This window comes from Eimeria necatrix, genomic scaffold (genome assembly GCF_000499385.1).
Source record: "Eimeria necatrix Houghton genomic scaffold, Enh_scaff784, whole genome shotgun sequence".
Taxonomy (NCBI): domain Eukaryota; phylum Apicomplexa; class Conoidasida; order Eucoccidiorida; family Eimeriidae; genus Eimeria; species Eimeria necatrix.
This window is the reverse complement of record NW_013654605.1, coordinates 1-17871: the sequence shown is the minus strand read 5'-3', so window position 1 is coordinate 17871 and position 17871 is coordinate 1. Positions and strand designations below refer to the sequence as shown.

The following is a 17871-nucleotide window of genomic DNA, read 5'->3' as shown; positions in this document are numbered from 1 at the left end:
GTGGGGGGGGCGGGGGGGGTGGGGTTGTTGTTGTTGTGGGGCGCGCTGCTGCAGCGCATGCAGCAGCGCCAAAGTGCCACTCAGACAGCACCGGGCCAAACACCGCCTCCCGCAGATGCGCAGCCTCCAGTGCGTCCTGCTGCTGCTGCTGGCTGTGCTCCTGCTGCTCCTGCTGCTGGCTGTGCTGCATCTGCGCCTGCTGCTGCTGTCCCTGCTGCTGCTCCTGCTGCTGCTCCTGCTGCTGCTCCTGCTGCAGCTGGTTGTGCTGCTGCTGCTGGAAAATAGGAAAGGCATGGGGAGCCCCAGGCAGCAGACGAGGTGGGTCTGCTTCCTCTTCCTCTTCCTCTTCTTCTTCTGTGTCTTCTTCTTCTTTGTTTGCCTTCTTTGCAGCTGCCGCATCTTCAGTAGCACCTGAGGCACTGGACTCCCTTTGCGGCTGCTGTGCCGCTGCTGCTGCATCTGCTGCTTTGTCTGCTGCTGCGCCGTCCGCTTCATTTGACAGCCCTGCGTCAAGCTTCGCAGTCTTCTTCTTCTTCAGTGTTGGATTCTTTGCTGCTGCTTCTCCCGGTTCTGTTGCTTCGCCTTGGGTAACTTCTGGAGCTGCTTCTGCTTTTGCTGCTGCAGCTGCGGTTCCTCTTGTTGTTGCTGTTGCTGCAACTTTCGATCGCTCCTTCATGTCTTCTTCACTGTCCGTCATTTCTGGAATATCTTCCTCCGTGTCTGACAGCTCCGACAGCCTCCGCTGCTGCAGCAGTTTTTGCTGCGGCTGCTGCTGGGCTGCCCCTTGGCCTGTCTGTGCAGCAGCAGCCTGGGCCTCAGACGCCGCCTGCTCATGCTGCATTGGCAGCTCTTGCTGCTGCTGCTCTGTGAGCTGCAGCTGAGGACGTTTGGTGTCCTGTTGCTGAGGTGAAGTTTCCGTTTCCTGCATGCGCTGCTGTCGCTGCTGCTGCTGTGACTTCTGCCTCTGCTCTTGCTGCTGATTTTGCTGCTGATTTTGCTGCTGATTTTGCTGCTGTTTTTGCTTCTGCTTCTGCTGCTGCAACTCGAGTTGCCGCTGCTTCTCCTGCTTTCTTTTGAGTCGCCTCATTTCCCTTTCTTTTCTTTTCTTTTGCTGCTTCAGCTCTCTCTGTTGCTGCCGCTCTCTGGCTATTTGCTGCAGCTGCTGCTGCAGCTGCTCCTGCGTCAGCTGGGGGTAGCGCCTCAAGCTGCAGCTGCCTCGAATTGCCTCCGACAATAGGTAAGAAGAATAATAAAAGTAGTGGGTGCAGCCAGCAGCAGCAGCAGCAAGGCACAAACGCCGGCAAGCAGCAGCAGAAGGCACTCCCCCAGCTACAAACCCCACCACTTCACCACCCGGGAAATCTACACCAGAGCTGCCACACGCGTCCTCTGCGCACACAGCAGCAGCAGCAGCAGTAGACTCCGATGCTGCTGCTGCAAACGTCAGCTCAGCGTGTAACATTATCCCACCTTTTCACCCAGCGAATTGGCTCATTCGTGCCATGTGCTGTAGCTGCGCTGCTGCCAGCAGCAGCAGCAGCAGCAGCAGCAGCAGCGGCAGCAGCTGAAAGCCTACCTGGGCATGGATTGAATTCCGAATCCCCACAGCGAGTGCAGCAAGGAAGGCCCATGAGCTGGCGAGAGCAGAAGAATTGCCTGTCTTCCTCACTGGCTGGCGTGTCTTGCTGCAGCACTTCTCTGCTGCTGCTGCGATCACTGCTGCTCCTTTCGCCGTCACTGCCGTCGCTGCTGCTGCTGCTGCTGCTGTTGCTGCTGTTGCTGCCGCAGAACGGATCGAACCTGCCGCCTCCAACGCCGAAAAGGCCCGCTATGTCGCATTCGCTGCTGCTGACACCTGCAGCACAGCAGCAGCGAAAGGCGGTGCCGCAGCAGCAGAGGAAGCTTCTCCTGCGGGACAACGGCGTTGTTTTATCCCACCGTCAGCAGCAATAGGAGTCGCAGCAGCAGCCGCAGCAGCAGCAGCAGCAGCAGGCTTACAAGTGCCTTCAGGAAGCAGCGGGGGAGAGAGCCTCTGCGCCTCTGCGCTGCACTCCACTGGGCCCCCCACGAGCAGCAGCCACTGGCGCTGCTCAGCAGAGATAGGCAGGGCTGGCGACGGCGACTGCAGCAAATGGCAAGACGTCTGCAGCAGCAAGAGCAGCAGCAGCAGCAGCAGCAGGTCCCACGGCTGAGCGATAGCCAGTGAGAAGTCAGCGCTACAGCTGCAGCAGCTTCGCCAGCCCAAGGTCTGCTGCAGCCGGGAGCAGCAGCAGCGTAACAGAGGCACCCGACACTGCAGCAGCAGCAGCAGCAGCACGTGCAGCAGCAGCAACACCTGGAGGCCTTGTGGCAGCAGCTTGTTCGTCACGTATAAGAAAGAGCTGCAGCGGGGAGCAGCAGCGCGGCAGAGGCGGCGGCAGGCAGCGGGGGAAGGGACCCCAAAAGGCACAACAGCAAATGCCTTTCCAATGCCCAGGCGCACGTTGCGCCACAAGCAGCTGCTGTCTCCTTCTGAGAGCAGCAGCAGCAGCAGCAGCAAAAGCAGCAGCAAAGGTGGCAGCAGCAGCGCAGGGAGAAGCGCGCACCCTGACCTGCAGCTCGTACACCTGCCCCTAAGTCCTTTCTAGACAGAGAACAGCGCCATCGAGACCTTTGACGAGAACAGCAGCAGCAGCAGCAGCAGCAGAAACAGTGGATGCAGCAGCAGCAGCAGCAGGAGGACTCAGCCGCCATACCCTTGGCGTTTTCCGTAGAGGACCACAACGAGGCAAGTTCGCCCGGCGCATGCAGCAGCACTGGCCGTGCTGGATTCTGAGGGCTGGGGTGGTCTGCAGCAGCACAGAGCAGCAGCTGCAGCAGCAGCAGCAGCAGCAGGACCCCGCTGGGAGCGAGCCCCCGCGCAAGGGAGAGGCTGCTGCGCTGCAGCAAAGGCCGCATTGGCTGCAGCGCCAAGGGAACAGCCATAGTGAGGGTCCTCTGGGGCGCTGCAGCAGCAGCAGAAGCAGCTAAAAGAGACAGAGCAGCAAATGAGACAGATGGGGGGCCTCTTTCAAACTTTGGCAACGCAGTGTCTAGACACCCCACGCAGGGCGCAGGCCAAAGGCGCGGGTTGTGGTGTGAGGCTTATGGGACACCCAGGTGACCCTGGGGGCTGCTGCAGCAGCAGCTGCAGCAAACGAGCAGAAAAGGCTGCTGCCTATTCTGAAAAAGAGGTCCGAGCTGATGCTCGGCATCCTAAAATGTCAACAGCAGCAGCAGCAGCAGCTGCTGCTGCTGCAGCATCAGGCCACCCGCCCGCAGGACCGCCAAGCGACCGGGGCGGCGACAGGGAACGCCGCAGCGGCACTGCAGCAGCAGCGGCAGCAGCAGCAGCAGCAGCAGGAACGACTCAATTTTAACAACGTTTTGCTTGTTAAATGGCTCTTTGTTGTGTCTCCTCTACCCGCTTTCTGCCCTCACAGCGGGCTCACGAAGGACCTCGGGAGATACCCGGGGGGCCCCCGGGGCCCCCGCAGCAGCACATGGTGGGCCCTGAGGGCCCCTTAAGAAAAGGGGGCTTGTTGCTGCAGCAGTTATTTTTACGTTTCTAAGCGCACAGGCTGCTCAACTCGAGCCATTGTGTTCTGCTGCTGCTGGCACCGGCGCTGCCTCCGCAGCAGCAGCAGCAGCTGCTGCTGCTGCGGAGGCGGCATTGCTTTCTGGAGAGACCAGGGGCCTCTCGTTTTATTCTAGCATTCCTGAAACGTAGCAGAGAGGCCCCAGAAAACGCCAGAATTTGCCAAGCGCAGCAGCAGCTGCCGCTGCTGCTGCTGCTGGTACTGTTCCTGCAGCGGCGGCAGCAGCTGCTGCTGCAGTGGCGCTCATTCCTGCGCGGATTCTGCCTCTAGTAGGGCTTCATGAAGCGGTTGGAGTCGCAGCAGTAAAAGCAAGTGAGGCGGAGCGGCCTGTCGCAGGTTCTGCCTCATCGACTGCTGCTGCTGTTGCTGCTGCTGCCGTCGCTGCTGCTGCTGTCGCTGCTGCCGCTGGTAAGCACCTCTGCTGCTTAAGTGAAGCCAATGCACGGTGACAAGTTCCAGCAGCAGCTGCTGCAGCAGCAGCAAAGACTGCTGCGGCAGCAGTGGCAGCAACAATGCCAGCCGCAGCAACCTCAGCCGCCTCCCCCGCCGCCTCCGCTGCAGCAGCTGCAGCAGCAGCAGCAAAGCGGACAAAGGGTACAACAGCATCTGCCTCATGCTATGCAGCAGCCGCAGCAACAGATGGTCTGGGAACAGCAGCAACTACGATTGCATCAGCAGCTGCAGCAGCAGCACCAAGTACAGCAGCAGCTGCACCAGCACCAGCAAGTACAGCAGCAGCAGCTGCTACAGCAGCAGCAAGTGCAGCAGCAGCAGCTGCTACAGCAGCAGCAAGTGCAACAGCAGCGGTGTCAGCCACAGCAACCAACAACAGCGCCACCAATGCAGCGGCCTCCAACGCTGCAGCAGCAGCCTCCGCCGTGGCAGCAGCAGCAACAACAGCTGCTGCAGCGCGTTCCCCTTCAGCAGCAGCCTCAGCCGCACTTCAACCTTCTGCAACAAGGCCAGCAGCAGCAGCGGCAGCCAAACCTGCAGCAGCAGCAGACAGTGCAGCAGCAGTCTGAGCGCCAGAAGCTCAGCTCACAGAGCCTTCCAGCCGCCGCGTACTCACAGCAGCTGCAGCAGCAGCAGCAGCAGCACCAACATCACAGGCACAGGTCTCTGACAGCGCACACTGAAGAAGCTGCCACGGCAGCAGCAGCAGCAGCAGCAGCAGCGGCACGCGAATCTCAGCAGCTGCCACAGCAATTGCGCTTACAGCAGCTGCAGCAGCAGAGACTGCAGCAGCTGTCTGGCGCCCCGCTGATCCCCCCCGGATTGCCAGGAGTGCAGCAGCAGCAGCAGCAGCAGCACGCTCTCCAGCAGCAACTGCAGCAGCAGCAAATGCTGCTGCACCCTGACGCTCCTCCAGGTCTTCCTCGCGCTTTCGAAGCTCAAGCTGCTGCTCAACCCACGCAGCAGAAGCGGCTGCAGAAGCAGCTGCAGCTGCAGCAGCAGCGACAGCAGCAGACTGAGCTGCAGCAGCTGTACAAGCAGCAGCAGCTGCAGCAGCAGCTACAGCAGCAGAAGCGCGCAGAACTCCCAGCGGCACAGACAGCTGTTGCTGCTGACGCGTCTGGCACTTATGCGTCCTATACATCCCAGCAGCAAAAAATACTGGAGCAGCAGCAGCAGCAGCAGCAGCAGCAGCCCGAGACTTGCGACAGCCTCCCACCATGGCAGCGCCGTAACCTGCAGCAAGAGAGGCAGCCCATGTTGCAGCAACAGCAGCAGCAGCTACAACTGCAGCACAGCCAACAGGAACAAGCTCGGCAGCAGCAGCAGCAGCAGCAGCTGCAGCACAGCCAACAGGAGCAAGCAAGGCAGCAGCAACAGAAACAGCAGCAGCAGTTGCTGCAGCAGCAGCAAGTTTTCACAAGGCACGAGCCCATTGGGGGCCCCACAGCCCCTGGGCCTCCCCCGGGGCTGCTGCCGCTGCCGGAGGGGCCAGACACGCAGCAGCCAGTGCAGTCAGCACCGCAGCAGCAGCAGCAAAAACAGCAGCAGCATGTGCAGCAGCAGCTGATGCAGAAGCAACTGCAACAGCAGCTGCAACAGCAACAGCTCCGCCAGCAGCAACGTTTACAGCAACAGCAGCTGCAGCAGCAGCAGCTTCAGCAGCAACAGCTGCACCAGCAGCAACTACAACAGCAGCAGCTACAGCAGCAGCAGCTACAACAACAACAGGTGCACCAGCAACAGCAGCAGGTGCTGCAGCGCGTTGCTCGGCCCGTATGCGCTTCTGCAGCGGGTTCGAAAGCAGATGGGGAGTCTCAGCTTCAAGGAAAAGAGCAGCAGAAACAACAGTCACAGCAGCTGCTGAGCCAACAGCCGTGCAGCAGCAGCAGCAGCAGCAGCAGCACGTCCAGCAGGAGCGCCTGCAGCGTGCTGGTGTCCGCAGTGCACTACCTGCTGCCTCTGTTGCTGCAGCAGAACCCGAAGGCGCAGCAAGAGGCTTTGCAGCTGCTGCTTTCGCTGTTGTCCTACGCTGCCGTGCAGGGTGTCGCTCCCCTCAAGCAGCAGCAGCAGCAGCAGCAGCAGCAGCAGCAGCAGCAAGTGGACCTGAAGGCCTGCGCGGACCTCACAGAAGAACTGAGAGATGTTTATGTCCACCTGCTGGCCTCAGCACTTCTCACGCATGCAGACACCAGCACGCGGCTTGCTGCGGCTCGTCTGTGGGCTGCTGCTGCTGCTGTTGCCTCGCAGCTGAGCGCTGTCGCCAGCCGTGCGCTGCAGCAGCAGCAGCAGCAGCAGCAGCAAGAGCTGGCGCAGTCCTTGAAGCAGCGCTGCCAAGCCTTGATGAGGGTCGCGGCTGTGGGGCTTTCTTACATGAGCTGTACGTACACTGCAGAGTTCCGAGATGTTTCTAGGAGGCTAAATCATTTTAGTGTTTAAGCTGGCCGCAGCAGCAGCAGCAAACTGCTAGCGATTGCTGCTGCTGCTGCAGCGGCTGAGGCTGGAAGTAGAAGCAGCCAGAGCAGAGGCACTAGCGGTAGTTGCAGCAGCAGCAGCTGCAGCAAGGCCCCCTAGGCACCTGAGACATCACCTTGCTGCTGCGTGTGCGTCTGTGTGCCTGCCTGTTGCGGCTGCTGTTTGCTGCTGCTGCTGCTGCTGCTGTTGCTGTTGCTGCTCCCGCAGCTGACGGCTGCGTCTCCGTGCGCGTGGGGGCGCTGCGGGGCTTGCTGCCCCTTGCAGCAGCAGGAGTGATACAGGAAGAAGAGACAGTCTCTGCGCTGCAGCGCGACAGCTTCCCCCCTGCTGCTGCACATCCTTTGGTGTCTCTGCAGCGGCAGGCTTTGGCGGTGTCTGCTGCTGCTTCCCCCCGCCAGGTCGCAGCAGCAGCAGCGGCAGCTGCAGGCGCTGCAGCAGGCGCTGCAGCGGGCGTTGCTGCTGCTTCTGGGGCGCCTGTGGCGGCGGCGGCGGCGGCGGTGGAGATGCAGCAGCAGCAGCAGCAGCGTGAGCTGCAGCAGCTGGGGGCCCGGCTGCTGCAGCGCGTGTTTGGCCTCCCCATCTGCTGCGGATTCCTGCTGCTGTGCCTGGACGACCAAGCTGAGCCTGTGCGCGTTGCTGCTGCAGAGCTGCTGCTGCTGCTGCTGCATGCGCTGCGGCAGCGGGGAGACTGCAGCAAACTGTCGCTGCTGCTGCAGTCCCTGCTGTGGGACTTGGTGGGGGACCCTTCGCTGCAGGTGCAGCGGTTTGTTGCTGCTGCTGCTGTTGAACTTTCCCGTGTCTCTCCGCTGCGAGACGGGGCCCTGCGGCGCGCTGTGTCTCCTTTGCTGCACGAGCGCAGCAAGGCGACGCGGCTGCTGCTGCTGCAGATGCTGAGCTGCTGCTCCGTGCGCAACTCGCGGGCTGCAAAGGCCGCGCTGCAGGGCTTGCTGCTGCTGCTGCCCGCCTCCCGCAGCAGCAGCAGCAGCAGCAGCAGCAGCGGGGCTGCATGCGTCGTCACCTGCATCGCAAGCCTCGCGCGCCTCTATGCAGCAGCAGACAGACAAGACACATTTAGGGTTTTAGCAGATCCTCACTGCCGGTCTTCAGTGCGCTGGGGGCCCCCGGGGCCCCTCAGCCTGCGGGAGATTTTGCTGCGGCTGTTTGTCTGTGCTGCTGCAAGCCCCCCAGCCATGCAGCGAATCAAAGACGCAGCAGCAGCAGCAGTTGCTGCTGCTGCTGACGCTGCGGCTGCAGCAGTCAGCAGGGATGCAGCAGCAGGTGCAGGTGGAGTCAGCAGCAAGAAGCGCACCGGCAGCAATCTGGGCGGTGGCCAGCCGCTGCAGCAGCAGCAGCAGGCTCTGCTGCTGCTTCAGAAATTGCAGCAGCAGCTGCTGCTTCAGCTGGAAGCATTTGCGTCTCTCGATGCCGCCCGCATGGCTTGGGGGGCTCGTGCTGCTGCTTCGTTTCCCCTGGATGTGCAGCAGCAGCAGCAGCTCTTGCTGCTGCTGTTTCCGGGCCTGGAAGGACTGCAGCAAAGCTTAAGTCTCATAGCGCTCACCTTAACTGCCCAAAGAGGGCTGCTGGCCCGTGCAGAGCATTTGAGGCGCGGGCCATCAAACCTGGAGCAGCAGCAGCAGCAGCAGCAGCAGCAGCAGAAGCAAGGTCCTTTGTTCCCCCATCTGCCTACCAACGCCCGCACTGGCTCCCCGGGACGGGTGGCGTCTCCAGTACCATTTCTGCCGGCAGCCCGCCCGCCCTGCCGCAGCAGCAACAGCAGCAGCAGGCTCTGCAGCAGCAGCAGCAGCAGCAGCAGCAGCCGCGGAGACGAAAGCCGCAGCAACGACGCCAGCACCATGGATGTCGAAAGTGGCGGAACAGCCAGCAGGGAGGCCTTTGCCCTTGCTGAGCGGCTGTGGCCCCTGATGGGCTCCCCGAATTGCTGCTGCAGCAGCAGCAGCAGCAAGTCTCCCTGCAGCAGGAACTGCACCATCTGCAGCGGCAAGTGGCTCTGCAGCCCAGAGGCATGGCTGCTGCTGCACCAGGATATCCCCTGCCGCTCCTCCGCGTTGCTGCAGTCTCTGCGTGCTGCTGCTGCTCTGTGCAGGAGCAGCACACTCGCGAACAGCAGCATTTGCAGCAGCAGCGGCACAGACAGCAGCAGCAGCAGCAGCAGGCCTGCACCAGAGAAGCCGCCGGCAGTGTGGATGACAGAGCCCTTGCTGCATGCGCTGCAGCTGCTCCCCCACGCTGCTGCAGCGCCGGGCGGAGAGCAGCAGCAGCAGCAGCAGCACAATCGAGCTGCTGCAGACGCCCCGGGGAAACGCAAAGTGGGCTGGTATGGGACAGCTCTAGAGCCTGCAGCAGCAGAGCAGCAGCAGCAGTGGAAGCGGCCTTGCCCCTATCCAGCAGCAGCAACACGGGCGGCAGGAGCATCAGCAGCAGGAGCAGCAGCAGCAACGGAAGCAGCAGCAGCAGCAGGCTCTGCTGCGGCGCTCTCTTCTGCAGGGGACCCTGCCTCTGCAGCAGCGCCTTTCGCAGTAGCAGCAGCGTCAGCAGCAGAAGATACTGCCAGCAGCAACAGCCCTGCTGCTGCTGCTGCTGCTTTAACGCAGTCTATCAGAAAGGTTCACGGAAGCCGCGCGGCCCTTTTCTGGGCTCCTGCAGAAACAGAAGTTGCTGCGGTGTGGTTACTGCAGGAGCTGCATGCTGCTGCTGCTGCTGCTGCTGGTAGTGCTGCTGCTGCCACGGCTCCTGTGGCACTGCATGTCCGTCGCGGGGCCGCAAGCGCAGCAGACGATGAGGACGACAGCAGCGCAGCAGCAGCAGGAGGCAGCAGCAGCCGCAATAGCAGCAGCTACACGGGCCTCCCAGCAGCAGCGCAGACGCAGCTAGACTGCCGCCCACCCCGCCTGCGTTTGCTGCTGCGGATGCTGCAGCCCAGTGCTGCTGTTCGTGCTGCTGCGCGCATCTCTGCTGCAGCAACGCTGCTACAGACCGAGTTATTTGCCGCAGCAGTAAACCAGCAGCAGCAGCTGCTGCCGCTGCAGCGCCCTCGAGCTGCTATTGCTGCGAAAAGCCGCCGAGACGTTTCTGCTGCTGCAGGGCCAGCAGAAGCTGCTGCAGCGGCCTCAGCAGCGGCAGCAACAGTAGCCGCTGTGGCAGCAGGAGCTGCAGCAGCAGAGGAGGTGTCTCCCCATCGAGTGGCAGCAGCAGGCGCGAGGCTGCAGGCCCTTGCTGCTAACGCGCTGCTGCATGCAGAGCATCTTCCGCTGCAGGCGGGGGCGCTGCTGCCTCACTGGCAGCTGCTGCAGCTGCTTCCGCAGCAGCAGCAGCAGCAGCCGCTTGATCGCATGGTGACTGCAGCAGCGCTGCCGCCTCCACCGGCGCTGCTGCAGCGAACAGCGCCTGCTGCCGCAGCAGCAGCAGCTGTTTCCTCCAGCGCATCCGTTGCGCAGCAGCAGCAGCAACAACAACAATCGCAGCAGCAGCAGCAGCAACAACGAAGACGAATAAAGTTGCAGGGATCTGGATGGCGCAGTGAGCTAGCAGCGACAATGGTGGCTGCTGCAAGCAGCGACAGCGGCGCTGCAACGCTGCTGCCCACAGCAGCAGCAACAGCAGCAGCAGCAGCTCGTGTTGCTGGCTGTGTGGCTGATGATGGCAGCAGCAGCCTTGTCGGCCTCTGCGCCCTTGAAATGCAGCCGCGCCCTCTGGCTTTCTGCTGCACCGGGGGCTCCACTTTGCTGCTGCAGGTATCCATATGTTTGCAGCTGCAGCAGCAGCAGCAGCAGCAACAGCTCAACTCTCTCTTCGTTTGTGTCCACCAATCGTCTCCTCTGACGGAGCCTGCAGCAGCAGCAGCGTCAGCTGCAGCTGGGGACCCTCCAGCAGCAGTGAGCAGCAGCAGCGCAGCAGCAGCCGCTGCAGATGAGGCAGCAGCAGCAGATGCAGCAGAGTCTTCTGGGTTGCTGGAAGCAGTGATGGCCAGCAGCCACCGCAGCGTTCTCGCCGCCCCCGCCAGCAGCGCTCGCGCTGCTGCTGCTGCTGCTGCTGCTGCTGCTGCACTTAGTGCTACTTCTACAGCAGGGACAGCTCCGGTAGGCCATATGGACTTGAGATTTTTTTGCTGTGTGTGGGAAGATTTGCTGCTGCTGTTTTTGGAGCTGCTTCCACGGAGCGCCTCTGCTGCTGCTGCTGCTGCTGATGCTGCTGCAGCTGTCGGTGCGTCTGTAGCTGCTGCTGCTGCTGCTGCTGCTGCGAAGTCAGCAGCTGCTGCTCCTGCCACGTACTGCGCACGGGGCGGTTGAAGGCCAACAGCTAGTGCCTTCTGTGTTTGCTGCAGCGTAAGCAGTGCCTCTTTCCGTTTCTTTCAACCAAGAGGCGCCGAACGGCTCACAGCAGCAGCAGCAGCAGCAGCAGCAGCAGCACTAGCAGCGGCTGCAGCAGCAGACCGGAGTGCTTCTTGCACTCCATCCCCGTAGACAGTTGGAAGCGGCGCGCTTCGCATCCACCTTTGCTTCCAGCAGCTGAAAGCGTGGCAGAGAGCTGCAGCAGCAGCGGCAGCAGCAGCAGGGGGCCGGCAGGCGCTGCTGCTGCTGCTGCTGCTGCTTCTGCTGCGAGTGTGTGTGCACACCGGAAGAGGGGCTGGGAGGCCGTAGTCAGCATTCCTGTGGGGTTTTCTGGCCCAACGTCGGGCAGTGTCCCGGGTGAGGCTTTTTTGCTGCTGCTGTTGCTGCGTCGCTGCTGCTGTTGCTGCTGCTTTAGCTGCTGCTGCTGCTGCTCTAGCTCCTACTACTGCTGTTGCTTCAGCTGTTAGTTTTGCTGTTACTTTTGCTGTTGCTGTTGCTTCCTTCCATGCGAGCCTGGTGCTGCCTGCTGCTGCTTTGGCTGCTGCTGCAGTGGAGCTCGCTGTGTGCTGCTTGGAGAAGCCCCCAGACGGCGGAGCCGCTGAACTCGTAAGGCCTGCTGCTTCACGGCTGCTGCTGCTGGCGCTGCTGCTGCTGTTGCTGTTGCGCTGCGGGGGTTTGTGCTGCTGCTGCTACCTTAGAGGCTGCTGTGGGTATTGAAAGCTCATGTGGCACGTGGCAACTGCGGGGAGTGATGCCCTATTCCGCGCTTTGCTGCTGTTCCTGTTCCTGTGGCTATTGCTGCTGCTACTGCTGCTGCTGCTGCTGCTGCTACTTCAGGTGTTTGTCTCGCCAGTGCGGCGTGTGTGGGTCCGTCCATCAAGCACAGCCTGAAAGTCCCAGTTGTCCTCTTGGCTTTTTTGCAGCGGGGCTGCTGCTGCTGAAGCTGCGGCTCTGTTGCTGCAGCAGCTCCGCAGCTGCTGTTGCAGCAGCTCCGCAGCTGCTGCAGCAGCTATCATGCTGCTGCGCTGTCGGCCTCCCCTGTCACCCATAGCATGCACGACGAGACCCACGCTGAAACGTTTAGCAGAGAAGCAAACTCTAAGTAAGGTTTGCCCTAGCAGCAGCAGCAGCTGCAGCAACGGCTGCAGCAGCAGCAGCGGCGGGTTCTGCAGCAGCAGCAACGCCAAAATAAGGCACCTGCCTCTTTGTTGCAGCCTTCCTACAGTAGGCACTGAAGCGCCCGAAGACCTAGCTGCTAATTAGCTGTGTAGCTAGCCACTAGCTGGGCAGCTAGCCACTGCTTCCTAGCTAGCCAGGAGCTGCGTCGCTAGCCACTCTCTGTGCACGCCGCCGTGATTTTTACCAGCTACGCAGCAGCAGCTAGCTGCGCAGCTTGCTGCGGAGCGACAGCTAGCTGCGGAGCGACGGCTAGCTGCTGCTCTGCAGCTAGCTGCTGCGGAGCGACAGCTAGCTGCTGCTCTGCAGCTAGCTGCTGCGGAGCGACAGCTAGCTGCTGCTCTGCAGCTAGCTGCACCGGCTGCGAACTGCTGATACGCACCTAGCGGCGCCGGCAGCAGTTATCAGCTCTTGCTGCGCAGCTAGTTGCTGCTCTGCAGCTAGCTGCGCGGCTAGCTGCTGCTCTGCAGCTAGCTGTGCCGACAGCAGTTATCAGCATTTGGCTGCTAGCTTGAGTTTGCTAGCAATGCCCAGCTAGCTACGAGAGCTCCCAGCTAGCTACCAGAATTACTAGCTAGCTACAGGTGCCTCCAGCTAGCTGCATGCACTCCCAGCTAGCTGCCAGCAGCCCCAGCCAGCGGCGAGTTCCCCAGCTAGCTGCTGCAGTTAGGCGCACTGTTTGCAAGTAGGAAGGAAAGAGCCGCTGCCTGTGTAAACCTGAGCAGCAGCAGCAGCAGGCGAAGCAGCAGCAGCGGCTGCAGCACCAGCAGCATCAGGCGCTGCAGCACGAGCTGCAGCAGGCGCAGCAGCAGCGGGCGCTCCAGCAGCAACTGCTGCTGGGTAGACTGCACAGACGGACTGCGCACGGAAACGTCCCATTAAGTTGCAGAATTTCATGTGTAGCTGCTGGCTAGCTGCCCAACTAGCTGGCTGGCTAGCTGGCTGGCTAGCTTGCCAACTAGCTAGCCTTCTAGCTAGTTAGCTGCCACACTGGTGGTCACTGGCTCGCTGCTGCGTTTTGGAAGCTGCTGCTGCTGCTGCTGCGTTCTGGAAGCTGCTGCTGCTGCTGTTGCTTCCAGCAGGAGGCTCTGAGGAGCGCAACTACTGGTGGCTGTGTGGCTCCGGGGCTTTATTCGTTACACGTTTGCTGCTGCGCTGCTGCTGCTAGTGTCTAGCGGCGTCATTTTGCTGCTGTTTACTGCTGTGTTTCGTTCGTCTGCGTGTGTCGTGCTGCTATTTCTGCGCTGCTGTTGCTGCTGCTGCTGCTGTTCCACTGCGCGTGTCTTCCCCGAAGCTCCACACACAGCGCCTGCATGCGCCAGGAGCTTCATTAGGCGCCAGCTGCGTCTGTGGGGCCCTTGGCTTCCCTAGCAGACACAGCAGCAGCAGCAGCAACAGCGAGGTTCTACGCGAGCAACGGGCAGCCGCAGCATCAGGGGTAGCAGAGCAGCAGCTGCAGCTGCAGCACAGCAATTAGCTGCGGGTTGTCCCAATTTAAGTTCGGATCATGGGGGCTACACAGCCTCCAGACAAACGCTGCAGCAAAGCCGGCTCAATACGTTGCTGCAGCGGCGCTGCCGCTGCTGTTGCAGGCTCGTAGGTTTGCTGCTGCAGCAGCAAGGACACAGCATCACTGCTCCTCTATAGCTCCAACTTCTACTTTTTTGTCGCTGCTGTGAGCATTAGCAGCAGCAATGCGTAGGGCCGCCACTGCCGGCGCCCCAGCTCCCTGCAGCAGCAGCAGCAGCAGTAGCAGCAGCAGCTGCTGCTGCTACTGGCGAGGCCCCGCGTGAAGAACTGCTTATTATTTTTTTGACTTTCCTGCTATTGGGGAAGCTCGTCCTGTCCTGGTCGTAGACAGTTTATGCACAACTCTTGCTGCTGCTGCTGCAGCACTTGAAGCAGCGGCAGCTGCAGCAGCATGTCACTGCGGCAGCTGCAGCCGCGATACTGTGGGATCGCCATTTGTAGCTACTGCTTTGCAGCAGCAACTGCAACACTTAATGCAGCAGCAGCTGCCTCACGGAGCAGCAGCAAGTTGCTGACTCGCGCCCGCCGTTGACTTGGGGGCCCCCCGCTGCAGCAGCAGAGCAGCAACAGCAGCGGCAGCAGCAGCAGCACCCTTTCCGGGACCTCCTATCAGCTTTCTATTTACTTGGTTTACTATCCTGTCTGTCCCTTGGCAGTGAAAGGTACGCAGCAGCAGCTGCTGCACCCGCAGCCGCTGCAGTTGCTGCTGCTGCAGTTGCTGCTGCTGCAGTTGCTGCGGCTCAGGTACACTGAGCATACGAATTGGTGTAGGTCTTGGCTACGTCTGGGGAGGCCAACCGCGGGAGGCGCCCGTTTGCTTCGCAGCAGCAACAACAGCAACAGCAGGAGCAGCAGCAGCAGCGGCAGCAGCAGCGAAATAAGCAGTGGAACGGCGGCGGCAGCAGCAACAGCACCCGCAGCTGCTGCCGCTGCTGCTAGCGTTGTCGCAGCCGGCGGGTAGCAGTTCCAGCCTGTCTACGGATGATGGTCCGGCGCCCTAAGTGGCGCGTGCTGCTGCTGCTGCAGCAGTTGCTGCTGCTGCTGCTGGTGCTGTCGTGGGTGCCTCCCAACGCAGCAGCAGCAGCAGCAGCAGCGACAGCAGCAGACGCAGCAGCAACAGGTCCTGTGCGGGAAGTGGATCGCGTAGAAATAGATGACGACGAGGCGTTCACAGACTTCAGTGACGAGGGAGAGGAGTTGCTGCTGCCCGGCAGCAGCAGCAGCAGCAGCAGCAGCAGCAGCGGCGGCGGCGGGTCTGAGGAGGAGGGCAGCAGCGGGGACGCAGAGGACGAGGCGGAGTCCGAGGAGCAGCTGCTGGACGCCGACAGCAGCAGCAGCAGCAGCAGCAGCAGCAGCAGCAGCAGCAGCAGCCCGGAGGAGTGGCTGGCGGAAATTGAAGAAGCAATTTCCAATGGAGCCACTCACCGGATTTACTACAGCAGCGAAGAAGAGCGGTTCTACAGCGCGGAGGTGGACGGCGGCGAGGTGCTGCTGCTGCTGCGGCAGCTGAAGCCGCAGCTGCTGCAGCACTGGCAGCAGCAGCAGCAGCAGCAGCAGCAGCAGCAGCTCGAGGCCGCCTGGACCCGCATCGAACAGGAAGTGCTGCTGCGCGCAGCTCTCCACAAAAGAGATGTTTATCCTCAGTCTTGGTTTTCTCCTTTATATCCCGAAGATGGAATTCAAACTGGCGCTTTGCTGACGCCGCTGCAGCAGCACGAAGTCGACGAACACGAGGCCGTCGAGCGCGAGCGCCAGCTGTGCGCTTTCCTGCTGCTGCTGCTGCTGCTGCTGCGCTGCTGCTGCTGCTGCTGCTGCGCCTGCTGCTGTGCTGCTGCTGCTCCTGCTGCTGCTGCTGCTGTGCTGCTGCTGCTGCTGCTGCTGCTGCTGTGCTGCTGCTGCTGCTGCTGCTGCGCCTGCTGCTGTGCTGCTGCTGCTCCTGCTGCGGCGCCTGCTGCGGCGCCTGCTGCTGCGCATGCTGCGGCGAGTGCTTCTGGGCTTGCTGCTGTGCTTGCTGCTGCGCCTGCTGCTGCGCTTGCTGCTGCTCCTGGTGCTGCGCCTGCTGCTCCTCCTGCTGCTGCCCAGCGCTCCTGTGATCCTCAGTCTGCTGCTGCTGCTGCTTATTCTGCTGCTGCGGCTGCTCATCCTCGTTCTGCTGCTGCTGCTCCTCCTGATTCTGCCGCTGCTACTGCTCATCATCTTGCTGCTGCTGCTGCTCATCTTGCTGCTGCTGCTGCTCATCATTCTGCAGTTGCTGCTGATGATCATTTCTGCTGCTGCTGCGGATTCGGCTGCTGCGGCTGCTGCTCCGGATGCGCAGGCTAAGGGCCCTCGTCGTGGACCTGCTGCAGAGGGAGCAGAAGACAGAGGAAGCAAAAGACTCACACAGCAGCAGCAGCAGCAGCAGCAGCAGCAGCAGCAGCACGACGAGCAGCAGCACGCGGTCGCCAGGAGTTTCCGTGCCGACGCATCCAAGCGACTCGGCGCCTTCCACTGCTGCAGCAGCAACAGCAGCAAATGCGGCAGCGCCAACTGCAGCACCTGCAGCAGCTGCTGCTGCCACTCCGCTTGCTGCTGCTGCTGCTCCTGATAGTTTGCTGCAGCCTCCCCACGGCGCAGCATCATCTCTCTCCTCTCGCACCACTGCTGCAGAAACAGGGAGCTCTCCTGCTGCAACAGCTGCTGCTCTCCAAGGGGACGGCCCGAAGAAGGGCCGCAGCAGCAGCAGCAGCAACGGCAGCAGCAGCAGCAGCAGCAACGGCGACGTGCCTGTGCTGTTTGTGCCGGATGATGCGCTCGACTTCGCAGCTCTCTTTGCTGCTGGGCGGATGTCTTTGCTGCAGGCAGGCCAGAGGAGCAGAAGCAGCAGCAGCAGCAAGAACAGCAGCAGCGAAGCAGCAGCAGCGCTGAGTGCAGAGGAGGCTGCGTTTGCTGCAGCTCGAGCTGCAGCAAAAGAAAGAGAAGGCGTGGGTCGTTTAGTGACCAGCTTCGGAGACGCCTACTACTACTTGCGGCTGCTGCTGCGGCTGCCGCAGCAGCAGCAGCAGCAGCAGCAGCAGCAGCAGCAGCGGCAGCGGGAGGAGGACGAAGAGGACCTGGCTTTGCTGCTGCCGGACCCGATATCCCCGGAGCCTGTGCACGGGCCCGCAGTGGCTGCGCAGCTGCAGCAGCTGCCGCGGGGGAAGCAGCAAGTGCTGCGAGCAGCAGCAATTGGAGTTGTTGCTTTTTTGTCGCTTTTTGGAGTTGCTGATGAGGCCGGCCGTTTGCAGCTGCCTGGCGGCTGGCCGCGGGACTTCTCTTTAGCTGCCAAAGCAATTGCTGCGGGCCGCAGCGCCAAGCCCCCCTCAGCCCTCTGTCTGCTGCTTGACGGTGCGCCTGCTGCTGCTGCTGCTGCTGCTGCTGCTGCTGCTGCTGTTGCGGGGGGTGGGCGGGTGGTTTGGCTGCTGCGGGGCAGCGGCGGGCGCGCGCGGCGGCTGCTGCTGCGCTGCTGCGGCTCCTGCGCCGGCACGCGCGCTCCGCAGAGCAGGAGCTGCTGCTGCTACTGCTGCTGCTGCTGCTGCTGCTGCTGCTGCTGTGAGGGTCTGCTGCTGCTGCTGCTGCTGTGCCTCCTCAGGCTTCTTGGCAGCAATTGGTGTCCCGTCGCTGGTGCTGGGGGCTGAGGGCTGGGCGCTGCAGCACAGCCCCTCTTCGTTGACTCTCTTTCTAGCAGCAAATAAAGAAGCAGCAGCAGCACCGCCGCTGCAGCAGCCCTTCGACGCCCCGCTGCTGCACATGCCCAAGTACAGACAGGAGCAGGAGCGCCTCAGCAAAAACAGGTCAGCGCCTGCTGCAGCTGCTGCTGCTGCTGCAGCTCCTGCTGCTGCTGCAGGCCATTTTGCTGCTGGAGATGTTGCTGCAGCTGCTCTTGTTGGTGCTGTAGCTGCTGCTGCTGCTTCTAGACTTTCCGTTGCGGATCAAGCTCCTGCTGCTGATGCATTCCGTGCTGCTGATGCAGCTGTTGCGGCTGCTGCAGCAGCAGCTGCTGCTGTGGCGTTCCTGCAGCACGAGGGGCCGCGCAGTCGTTCCTTTCCGGCTCGTCTTTGCTGCTGCTTTGTCTGCTGCCGCTGCAGCAGCAGCACTTGGGGCCGGCGTGAAGGTGTGGGGTGTGGGGTGTGGGGTGTATGTACAGGGGTGTGGGGTGTGGGGTGTATGTACAGGGGTGTGGGGTGTGGGGTGTATGTACAGGTCGGACTTTCCCGTCGTCAAGTATTTGCTGGCAGCACATGCAGGAGAGC

At 61.9% G+C, this 17871-nt stretch overlaps 3 protein-coding genes across 3 annotated transcripts; 2 read left to right on the top strand and 1 right to left on the bottom strand.

Annotated features, from left to right (window-relative positions):
• ENH_00075860 (PAN domain-containing protein, putative) lies at positions 1 to 2937 on the bottom strand (the record flags this gene model as incomplete). Its single annotated transcript, XM_013582936.1, has 5 exons — positions 1 to 1389; positions 1577 to 1855; positions 1999 to 2143; positions 2336 to 2511; positions 2736 to 2937. Coding segments are annotated over 5 exons (2191 nt in total), but the record flags the coding sequence as incomplete, so codon positions are not given.
• Positions 2938 to 4055: 1118 nt separating this feature from the next.
• ENH_00075850 (hypothetical protein, conserved) lies at positions 4056 to 11785 on the top strand (the record flags this gene model as incomplete). The annotated part of the gene is made up of 5 exons (XM_013582935.1): positions 4056 to 6450; positions 6753 to 10642; positions 10888 to 11251; positions 11445 to 11500; positions 11732 to 11785. 5 exons carry the CDS (start codon positions 4056 to 4058, stop codon positions 11783 to 11785), a joined length of 6759 nt encoding a protein of 2252 aa, XP_013438389.1.
• A 2796-nt stretch (positions 11786 to 14581) lies between these two features.
• On the top strand, positions 14582 to 17732 carry ENH_00075840 (hypothetical protein, conserved; the record flags this gene model as incomplete). Its single annotated transcript, XM_013582934.1, has 4 exons — positions 14582 to 15357; positions 15918 to 16966; positions 17211 to 17412; positions 17639 to 17732. Coding segments are annotated over 4 exons (2121 nt in total), but the record flags the coding sequence as incomplete, so codon positions are not given.
• Between the last annotated feature and the right edge of the window lie 139 nt (positions 17733 to 17871).